Source organism: Phaenicophaeus curvirostris, chromosome 4 (assembly GCF_032191515.1).
Source record: "Phaenicophaeus curvirostris isolate KB17595 chromosome 4, BPBGC_Pcur_1.0, whole genome shotgun sequence".
NCBI classification, from domain to species: domain Eukaryota; kingdom Metazoa; phylum Chordata; class Aves; order Cuculiformes; family Cuculidae; genus Phaenicophaeus; species Phaenicophaeus curvirostris.
Window position 1 is genome coordinate 64722032 of NC_091395.1, and position 11337 is coordinate 64733368.

The window sequence follows — 11337 nt, forward strand, 5'->3', positions numbered from 1 at the left end:
CAGGCCGGTGGGTGCTGGCGGGCAGGGGCAGAGGTGATGCCACGGAGATGCCGCCCCAAATATGCCTGGAGGAGCGGTGATCCTCTCCGCGAGAGCCGGCACCTTTGCAAGAGCTTTTAATAAATATATGTATACACACACACAGAGTGTCAGGCGCGTTGTCACTGAGGGGAAACCACTGCCTTAGCCATGGGGCTTTCACCGAGAGAGCCAAGTTCCCTTTTGGGCACAGCAGAGTCTCGAAGTCTGCTTGACATCTTGAAGCTTAAATAACCGTAAGGCATTGTTACTCCCTGGCAGCAAAGTGCCTCGTTACGCCTGATTGAGCTAATTGCTTTGAAATAGGATATATTATCTATAATTATAGAGATCTTGGAGGAGACGGCCAGCCTTTTCTTTCATCTTTTCCAAGTGCATCGTAATGTCGCGATCACATTAATTTGGGCCACTTGAAATAGTGCCTCTTCCTTTCAGCCCGGCTCCTGCGAACCTCAAAGAGCAGGGGACCCCTCGGCGGCTGGAGTTTGGCCATCCTGGCAACCTCCCGAGGACCAGCCCAGGTGCTCGGACCCTTAAAAGTAGTTCAGGTTATGTTTAATCTAGGCAGAATCATAGAATCATAGTAGTTTAGGTTATGTTTAATCTGGGCAGAAAGCAAAAGCGGGAGGATTCCCCAAAAGAAAAAAAAAGAAAAAAACAAAAAAAAAAAAAAAAAAGAAGAGCTGAGTTTTTTTCCAGTTACCCGTCTCTCAGCGGAGAAGGAATAGAGACAGGAGCAGGGATGCTTGAGACTTAGAAGGCTGTGAGGGCTTGTAAAGCCCGCGGGACATTTTTAGCACTTGCGATAGATTTGGCTTCTTGCCCCCAGGGCTGAGCTGCCCGGAGCTGGGGCTGAAGGGCGCGCAGGGAGCGCGCATGGAACGCGCAGGCGGAGCTGCCGCGGAGCTGCTGGTCCTCAAAGCCTCCCCGTGTCCTGCGGGGCTGCCTGGTCTCCTAAGAGTTGCGGTCTCAGGGGAAATAAAATAGAAACAAGAGAAACAACAACACCCCTCTCTTTTCTGACTTCTGCCTTTAAGTCAAAGATAACGTTTACAAAAGGCAGACAATACCCTGAATTGGCTTAGAGCTGCCTCCTGTCCTCCCTCCCCACCCCCCACGCACTCCTCCCAGCCCTTGTTGTGTTCCCACCGAAATAAAATGCTATGGGTAATGGCTTTGCCTAGCACATTCATTATATTGAAACGGGACTGTTTAGGATGCTAATTGCCCAATATTGTTATCTAGCACAAGTGCCTTCAGGGAAACGCCACGGTTCCCAATAAAAACACTGGACTGGAACGAGCACCAATAAAGTCACCTATTCCCCTTTCTCTCCCCCCCCCCGTTTTCGCACTTTCACTTCGGTTTTCCTTGCAGCCCAGGGAGGAAAATAAGAGGAGCACCTAAAAGCAAAGCAGACTATCAACACAACTGAACAGATACAAAAAAAAAAAACCAAACTCCCTAAACCCCAGTGGCGTTTTGGTCACGCACAGCACAGCAGGCAGGGCGAGAAGAGTTTGGATACTAAAAATTTCCCGCTAAACAAAGAAATCTCGGGACAGATTTCGTTTTGTAAATTGGATTTCTCCATTCCTCGCTTTGAACCTGTAGATCGCCTTAAGAAACAAAGAATGGAGCAAGAAACAGAAGAAACTTTACTGGCTTCCCGTTTTCAACCCAAGAGCTTGCCAGCAAGTGAATTAGAATCAAGTCCTTGCTATGGTACAGTGATTAAAATACCACCGAGTATGACAGAAACATAAACACAAAGAGTTCATTGCTGGGAGATAAATAAAGAGCTAATTATCTCATTCTGTCAACTCTCAATGAGAGTAGGATCTCGCTCTCAGTATGGGACGCACACTCATCTCCTATCTCAGCAACATCCCAATGTTCAAACCATTCTGCAAAAGGAAAGTAGGGGGAAAAAAACCGGTAGCTCTATTTTTTCTTTTCATATTTCCATCGAAACAAGGAGATCGAAAGCAGCTCAGGGGCTGCCTGCAGGTCTAATAAACACATCACTATTTCTTCTCCGCGTCTGCGTTTGGGTTCAGAGGGGAAAAAAAAAATAGATCCTACCTGTAGAATTGGGTGGAGGGGACACCATAAAACACGGTGCGTAGATATTTGTGCGTGTTTTCTTAGTCGGGGGTGGGGTGGGTTGGGGGTGCATCTTCGCGTCAAGCACGGGGCTTTGGGAAAATGTCTTGTGATTGGTAGAGCAAACTAATTTTGTCCGGCTGAATGTGCCGATGTCCCAGGGCTAAGGCGCCTTGCTCCCTTGATGCGGGTTAACGTCCTCAATAGTCCCCCTCCAGCTGAAGCCTTTGATCAGACCGCTGCTGGCGCCTAAAAACAACATCACTTGTCTGCCTATTAGAGGCACTGACTAATCGTGACAGATTGTTTATTCTCGCAATTAGCAATGCAGCCGCTTCCCCGAGCATCCCCACCCCCCCACCCCCCTCCGGCCCCAGCCCCGGCCCGATGGGGGAGGCTGCGGGGGGCTGCGGGGCAGGAGCAGGCAGCGAATCGGGGCAGCGGGTGGAACGTGTCTGTGGGAGCTCTAGGTCGGTGGATAGGTCTGTGGCGTTGCGCGTAACTCCGATCTACAGCAGCGCACCTGCGGATCATCTTCACCTAAAGGGATCGTATCAGAGCAAAAGACAGCTCCTACCGGTCCGGTTGGTGCCTGCGCCCGCAGGACGGGACCTACAGGGACCTACAGGGAGCACATCACGAGTGTTAAGATGCGTGTGTGTAGCTGCGTGCAGGACAATCCATTTCAATTAGATCCAGTTGCTTATCGGTTAATAAAATGTCTCTTTTATCCATTCATTTCATAACCCATGCGCTCCTAATCTACCATCTTTATTGGGTCCAGTTAAAAGGAAAGGGAATTCACTGTCCCTCCCCGTTCAGATAATTACCCTTAAATGACTGCGAGAGCCTCTCGTGTTTCGCAGAGATTAGAGCCCTGCAGCTATCAATAAACTTTTCTCAGCGAGCAGCCAATCACGTTATTAGAGAGCGGCTCCGTTTTACTGCACATCCGTCCTGGGCGCAGGGATAAGGGATTGTAAAACAAATTTACAAAACAAAATAGCCGGGACTTCAGTGGGTCTGGAGTTTAGATGTTCCTTTTTACGTGAATGAACATTTCATTATCTGTAGGCACGCACACATGTATGCATCGACGTAGCACAGTTTATGCGTATGTATATATCATAGAATCATAGAATCACAGGTTGGAACAGACCCACAGGATCATCGAGTCCAACCATTCTTATAAAATACTAAACCATGTCCCTCAGCACCTTGTCCACATGTCCCTTAAACACCTCCAGGGAAGGTGAATCAACCCCCTCCCTGGGCAGCCTGTTCCAGTGCCCAATGACCCTTTCCGTTAAAATTTTTTTCCTAATGTCCAGCCTAAACCTCCCCTGGCAGAGCTTGATGTCCCCTCTTGTCCTGTCCCCTGTCACTTGGGAGAAGAGACCAGCTCCCTCCTCTCCACAACCTCCTTTCAGGTAGTTGTAGAGAGCAACGAGGTCTCCCCTCAGCCTCCTCTTCTCCAGGCTAAACACCCCATAAACATATATATGTATGTACATATGCACAAAGGCGCAGGTCACACCTATACGCACCGCAGGGCCAGAATTCATTTCCTATAACAAAAACCCCCCAAACGCACATCCCTAACCCACTTTTTCAAGGCTCAGCCAGGCTGTGGGGCAGGCAGGGGCTCTCTCCGAGAGGTCACACTCAGGACAGCCCAGTATTTGTTGATTTTCCACAAGAGCGTCTCTCAGGCCCGGTCCTTCGAGCTGCGCAAACGGAAACGCCGTTGGTTGTTTTTTTTTCCCGACGTTACTACATTTTATTTTCTCCGGTTTTTGAGCCGCCTCCCCCCGTCCCATCCCCACGGCTGAGCGCTTCTCCGGCCTTTCCTCCCTCCCTCCCTCGGCGCGTACCGGAGCTCGGGGGGGGGATGATGCGGGGCGCCCCGACGGCGAGTCCGGCTCTGCCCCCCCCACCCCCCCCCCCCGCCCCGCAGCCAATGGGCCGCGGCGGCCCCGCCCCCCGCGCGCTGGTTGGGCGGCGCCTTCCCCCGCGTCGCTTTATCAGGCGGCGCCGCCCGCCGCGGGGTCGGAGCGCGCCGACGGCCGCCCGCGCCCCCCCATGAGCCGCGGCGCTCGCTCCCGCCCGGCCCTGCGGAGGTGGCGACGGCGGCGGGCAGCCCCCGCATGGCCCCGGCCGCGGAGATGACCACCGCGACCACCGGGGTCCGCAGCGACGAGCCGCCCGCGCCCGCCTTCGCCAAACCGGGCGGCGGCGGCCTCCCCGTCGCGGCGGCGATGGGCGGGGAGGAGGAGAGCGACAAGCAGCCCAAGGCGTCCCCGTCCCTCCTGCCGTTCAGCGTGGAGGCGCTCATGGCCGATCGCAGGAAGCCCGGCGGCAGGGACGGCCCCGAGGGCGCCGGGGCGGCCGCTCGCTGCAGCCTCAGCCCCCGCCTGGGCGCCCTGACGGCCGAGGCGCCCGGCTCCCCGCTGCCCCTCGGCGGCCGCTTCGCCGTCGGGGCGCTGGTCAAGCTGCCCGAGGACTCCCTCGCCAAGGCGGAAAGCCCCGAGAAGCAGGAGCGGAGCCCCTGGATGCAAAGCCCACGGTTCTCGCCGCCTCCCCCGAGTAAGTAGGGACCCCGCGCCCTTCCCGCGGGGGCGGCCGGGGGTTTCCTCTCACTTTCACCCACCTGGTCCCTCCTGAAAGTTTGGTTGTTTTTTTTTTCTTTCTTTTTTTTTTTTTTTTTAAATTTTCCTCTGCGGTTCGCGCTTTCTGCCCTTCAAAATACCGGTTCAAGCGTTTGCAAAGGCGAAGGAAAGGCGAGCGCACCAGGGCGAGATCTTGTGCCGAACACGAGCCGGGGAAGGGCGGGTGTGATGGAAGAGAAAGGAGAGAGCAGCCCAGCCTGCCCGCTGGCTTAGCCGGGGCTCGAAGTGGCCTCGCCAAGCCTGGCTCGGCCTCAGCGGTGTTAGAGCCGAAAGTGGCTCAATTTCGGAAGAACCCGCACAGACCGGCGAGGCGACTTCGGGCTTTGCGGGCTTCTGCCCCGCTGGCTGCTGTTCAGAGTGTTGCATCTCGAAAGTCCGAAGAGCCGCAATTACTGATGGTTTCCTGCTTCCCAGGGAGGCTTCTAAAATAATAAAAATAGCAGCGGGAGGGCCGAGATCAGAAAAGCCCGTTAATCCTCTCCAGTAGCTCCGCTGATCCTGGGGCCAGGTCCCGTTTTCTCGCCTCCCGGGCTCCCCTGGAAAGGGGCGAACTCGGGATGAGGCTCTGGAGCGTCTGGGTTGCTCTCAGCAGAGCTGCTTTCTTGGAGAAAATCGGACATCCCGAAGGGATTTGTGTAGACTATCGCAGTGGTTTAATTTATTTAAATTGCAAAGTAAGAGTTCTTGTTGCAAAATAAACCCGGGGCAGATGGAGGTTGAGGACCCTTAGAAGTGTTAAGGAGAGGAACAGGCCAGTGAAGAGCGGTAGAGGCTGAGTGTGAATTCAGAGCTCGTAATTAATGACACGCTTAGTCCGGTTCCCAGGGGCCTAATGAGGAGGGTGCGAGTCTGGACAGCCAGCGTGTTTTGTTTATTTTTTTCCTTAATCCAATAAAAAGGACAGGCTATATATTTTTTGGAGGGTCAATCCCTTCTTTTATGCCTCATAAGGCAGGAGGTGGAGGGTGTGCGGCTATTTGACTCCAGCCCCTTGCCAAGTTTTTCCACGGAGTCCGAGAGCTACGACGAGGAGAGAGGGAGGAGAGTGGCTAAGAAGCTTTCTATAAAGTTACTGCGAGTAGGCTAGATTTTTCAAGATTCCCGGGACCCGATTCCTTTGTAAAGCACCCTCTTTCTTTACTAGAACGGGACACCTCAGTTTGAAGCGTGCCCTGGGTGTCTCGGGAGTTTACTTTTGAGCAGGACCTCGTTGTCCCTCCTTTCCTCACCACCACCCCCCCCCCCCCCCCCCCCCCCCCCAGTCGCCGCCGGGTGCGGGATCCGCGGGGCGCGCGGGCTCAGGAGCCGCTAACCGAGGTGTCTCTTTCCTCTCCCCGCGGGGCGCAGGGCGGCTCAGCCCCCCCGCCTGCACCCTGCGCAAGCACAAGACCAACAGGAAGCCCCGCACGCCCTTCACCACCGCGCAGCTGCTGGCCCTCGAGAGGAAGTTTCGGCAGAAGCAGTACCTGTCCATCGCCGAGCGCGCAGAGTTCTCCAGCTCGCTCAGCCTCACCGAGACCCAGGTCAAGATCTGGTTCCAGAACCGCCGCGCCAAGGCCAAGCGGCTCCAGGAGGCCGAGCTGGAGAAGCTGAAGATGGCAGCCAAGCCCATGCTCCCGCCCGCTGCCTTCGGCATCTCCTTTCCGCTGGGCAGCCCGGCCGTGGCCGGCGCCTCCCTGTACGGCGCCTCCAGCCCCTTCCAGCGGGCAGGGCTGCCCGTGGCTCCCGTGGGACTGTACACGGCGCATGTGGGATACAGCATGTACCACCTCACATAGAGCTGAGCCCAGCCCGCTGGCCGCTCCCACCGGCCCTGTGCGCGCTCCCTCCCTGCTCCTCTTGGTTCCTTGCTGTGGACTTCCCTGTGGGCCCGGTGGCAGAGACTTCTCCAGGCCAGCTCTGCTTGGCCTCTCTGTTTCCCCTCTTGACGCTGGCTCCCCGGCAAAGCGCTGTTCCGTTCTCCTCAGCAGTGCTGGAAGCTGCCCCGCTCTCCGGCTGGGAGAAACCTCGGGGCACGGCCCCAGCTGCTCCCTAGCGCAGGGCAGCGACGGGCCGGCCCTGCCCTGCTTCCCTGGATTCGGCTGGCAGCCCGGGGAGAGCCCCCACCGTGGGGAGAGGAACTTTGGAAAAGAAATGGCTTAAAACGGGGCTGAAACACAGGACGTTTCTCTTACTTTCTACAAGGCGAGATCAAGAGGTGCAGAAGCGTAGAGCAGCCTCTCCCGTCCCTGTGTAACGGCAGCGTCTGTTACTTGTGTTTATTCCTCCACCAGCTCCTTTGGAAGGGGCTCTGTGTACTATGTAATATACTGTATATTTGAAATTTTATTATCATTTGTATTATAGCTATATTTGTTAAATAAATTAATTTTAAGCTACTGTTTGCCGTTTGTTTGCTCCTCGCCCTGCCAGGGGTGACGGAGGAGGAGACTAAATTTGCATGTCAGGACAACGGGAAAGAGGAGCGGCTGCACCAGCCTCTTATTCTCTCCTTTCCCCGGGAGATCTCAGCCTCGGGCAGTGAGGACTCGGCTGACTTTTCAGCTTGCCGTGTATCTCGGAGCTGCCCTGTCCTGGGGACTCTTTGAGGCTCCCGCTGACCCTGCAGCTCCACCCGCGTTCCCCGCCCGAGGGTGCGGGCACCCGCTCCTGCTCCCACCCGCTGCCCTGGGACCAGCGCAGCCCCGGCTGGGCTTTCCCAGCCCGAGGCAGGAGAAAAACTGCTCCTTTCCTGCTTCGAGAATCTTCCCGTTCGGGGGCTTTGGGGATGGGTTGGCTTGTCCTCCGCTTCGGCGCTAAGCTTGAAGAGGCAGCAAGGGCTTCCCCCGCAGCTCTCTTGGGCAGAAAGGCGAAGGGAACTTCGGGGTTTTGGGAAGGTGGGAAGGAGAGGGGGCTCGGGATGGTGCGGGCAAGGGGGGAGAAAGCGCACTAATAGCGGAGTGGAGGCAGCGCCGAAGCCGAGGAGCCGGGCACTGGGAACAGGGGCTGTTCCTCGGGGTACGGGGTGGTGGGGACGGGTGCGGGGCCAGGGCAGGCAGCCGCCGGGACCCGCCGGGCTGACGGTGGGGACCGCTCGGCGCCGTCTGCTGCCCATCCCCGTGGCTGCGGGCGCTTCGCATCCCTCGGCTCCTCTGGAATCCCGTCCCGGTCTCTCTCCATGGCCCCGTGGGAACCGCCGGGGAAACGACCGAGGACCCCACGTCCTTTCCGGCTGCGCCCTGAGCCCCCTCCCTGTGCCGCTCCACCCGAGCCCTTTTGCAACGCTCGGGTAAGGGAGAGCGTTAGTTTGCTCCTTTAAATTGTATTTATGTACTTATTTAATGCTTTACCTTTGCGCTCAAGGAACGGGCGCTGAGAAATTGGGACTGTCTATATTTTCCTTTTGCCTTCCCCCTCCTCTCTCTCCCCCCCCCCCCCCCGCTTTCATTTCCAGCAATTTAAAACGTTAAGGTTGAAGAAAAGTTAGAAGGAAAATAATTGCTGTAATGAGGCTGGGCAATCTTCTGCAGGCACTGTGGCTCCAGCGAGACTGTAGCTGGGGGCGAGGCGGGACTTTTATCATCTCTTAAATATCAATGATGCTTTCAATAACTCAACGAAACAGCATACCTGAACCCAGTCACTTTCTCCAGAGCTCCCTGCTCTAATCCTCCTTTTCTCATCTCTCGCTCACCTCTGGACGTCTAGTCCTTTCTGGGCTGAGTTTTGGAGATTTGCGGTTTTCTTTTTTTCTTTTCCGTTCTTTCCTTTTTTCTGTCCTTTTTTTCTGCCCTTTTCTTTCGGTCTGGCTTTCTTTTCCGATCATTTTTTTTTCTCTGTGCAAATGACAGTGTCTGTGATCCTGACCCCAGCGCCCAACGCCGAGCCGGACAGGGAGAGCGCGGTGCCGGCTTTTTCCCACGTTGTGTCTCTGGCAGAAAAAGGCTGAAGATAAACTTAGCCTCTGCGCGATTAGACCGCGGATTTGCGGAGAAGATCTAATGGCACAGGAGGCCAGGTTTATCCTGTAAAGAAACCTTAAAAAAAGCAAGGGAGATTCTAAAGAGCGAGAACCGCTTTGAGCTGGCTCCCCCCAAGCCCCACTCCCCTCCGGGGGCACCTTTGGGCGCTGCCAGGCTCGGGGCAAACTGGGACCCTTTCATCCCCTTTCATCTCTCCGCTTTGTCTGTCTCAGGGGTGTTTTATCTTCTTTTTTTTTCTTTTTTTTAAATTCTTTTTTTTTTTTTTTTTTACATTATGTCAGCTCGGGATGGATATTCGAAGAGCAGAATTCCTATTGAACACATCTTTGCTTTAAGTTTTCCCCTTGACCCTTGGGCTAAAGTCCTTGGTTGCTCAATTAAACCCAGATGAGAACAATTAATAACTAAGTAATGACAATAAGTTGGGAATCACACGGATGAACGCTCCATGTGAATAGGAAAAGCTCACACAAAAGAGCAAAAAGGATTTGTCGGCTCTTTTTAAGGGGGAATTGGCTTTTCTTTTTTCTTGCCTCTGGCTTACCAGCAAATAAAATTCACTTTTGTGTCTTTGTCGCCTTAAGGATCTCAGTGGGCAGTTGGAAGTGAGAATGGCTGTTTTCCTTTCAACTTGAGGGTGCTGGCGCCACGCAGCCCCAAGGATAGAGAGTAGCCAAAGCAAAGTTTCCTAATAACTCCGCTCTCCGCCGCCACCCCTCCCCAGTCGCTCCGGTACCCGCTCCCCCCGCCGTGCAGATCTCCACACACGCTCCTAGAGAGCCTCGGCGGACGAGAGAGAGCAGAGGGGCCCCGAGCGCATCCGTGTCCCACCCCGGGCTCGCAGAGCCGCGATCCTCGGCCGTGGGAAAGCTGCAGCGCCTCGATGCGCCGCTTTGCACCGAGAAAGCGAGGAAATAAGAGAACGCGGCACGGAGAGGGAGCAAACGCTCGCGGAAACACACAGAAAATAAAAAAGATGCTGTTTTTTTACTCTCACTGCCCCAAAAGAGGGGAACGACTCCGTTATCTGCCCAGCAAAGCGGCCGCCCCGGGCGCCTCTGCCCCCCAACAGCCCCGGCTCGGAGCGCGGCCGCTCCGGCTCCAGCACAGCCGGGGCAGGGGGGAGGCAGCTGCTGTTCTAGCCCTTAAAGAGAGAGGGAAGATTCTCCTTTAGTTTTAGCTCCGGAGTAGAAGGCTACCGGGAAAACCTGCCCCTCAAATCTTTGGTGGAACCATGGATTTGTTGTCCGCTCTGAATTTCTGGTGTTTCCAGGGTTTGTTTCAGAATTGGCTCTTTAACCCGAAACACAAACCGGTGCCCTGTCGAATGCTTCACCTAACGTTTTCCACAGCGCACAAGCGAATTAGGAGCTAGAAGCCCTTTTTCAAAAGTGAGGGCAGGGTAAATTCAGTTAGGCACAGCATCAAACCTCCTGCTGCTCAGGATTGTGGCTGAGAGCACAATCTTCAGAAATCAGGCGCAAAGCAGAGAAGCCGCCTAACTTGCCCATTGTAAGGGCCAGGCGCAGAGAAGGGGGTGAGCCTGGTTTTCAGTAGTACTCTTGTACTTAAAACCAGGCTCATCTTCTTGCGTGAGTCTCCTAAGTCACATCAGAAACTGATCCTAAAGATCTAGGAAGAAATGAAAGATCTGTTGAACAAACTAGTTGGACACCTTCATGGAAAAATGGGATACTTAGCACTAACTTATCCGTACTGCCTGATTTCAGGTAAACAGCTGAACTCAGGTATTCTGTATACAAAGTGAAAATCCCATTCACCAATTTATTAGAGACTCGGAGATAGTTCCTCCTTGTGTCTCCTAATTATACATCTGATTTTATAACACCGCAAGAAATAACAACAGCTTCTTAAATAGCCCCGTGGCCAGGACACTCCTCAGAGCCGTAGGGCCGTTCAAATTAAATCCAGCAGAGCGGTGACTGGTGTGGAAGTCTCCCGTTGCTTGGGATATGATATACTGTATCCAATGAGCTTTTGGATGCAACAGGGCCTCTCCTTCGCTAGTTTTCCACGAAAACCAGGCTGATGTGGCTTAGGCACTTAAATACAAGAGAGTACGTGTGCCTATCACAGTGCTAGATCTCACTGTGTATATATATATATATATAAGAATATATATATTCTAACCCACAGAGTGTGTATATTCCTGAAATTTCCTTTCATTAGCTCTTAACTCCCTCCACACCTTGTGCGAAGCACAGCGGTGTCTGTCCCTGGCCTGAGTAATCTGTTCCGCAGCAGGGAGCCTAAAAATGAGGCATTGCGATAATGGGCATTGCAACACACGGCTCCTTCGGGCTGGCCCGAGGCCCCTCTGCAACACGGACCCATTGTCTGTCCAGCTCTGCGGCAGGAGAAGCTGGAGGCAGAACCAGAAGCAACAGCTCTGACTCATTTAACTACGGGTAGTAAATTGTAACATGCTGCACGGAAAGATTTGGTAGTGATTTGCTTGCAACAGTAAACCGGTCGACATTAACTCTGCTCCGTTATATTTCTTCATCTCCGAGATCTTTTATCCCGCCAGGCTGGATCCG

At 54.3% G+C, this 11337-nt stretch overlaps 1 protein-coding gene across 1 annotated transcript; it reads left to right on the top strand.

Moving 5' to 3' along the window:
• Positions 1–4273: 4273 nt before the first annotated feature.
• MSX1 (msh homeobox 1) lies at positions 4274–7192 on the top strand. The gene is made up of 2 exons (XM_069854916.1): positions 4274–4731; positions 6162–7192. The coding sequence occupies exons 1-2, from the start codon at positions 4293–4295 to the stop codon at positions 6590–6592; spliced, it is 870 nt and encodes a 289-aa protein (XP_069711017.1). The 5' UTR covers positions 4274–4292; the 3' UTR covers positions 6593–7192.
• Positions 7193–11337: the final 4145 nt, after the last annotated feature.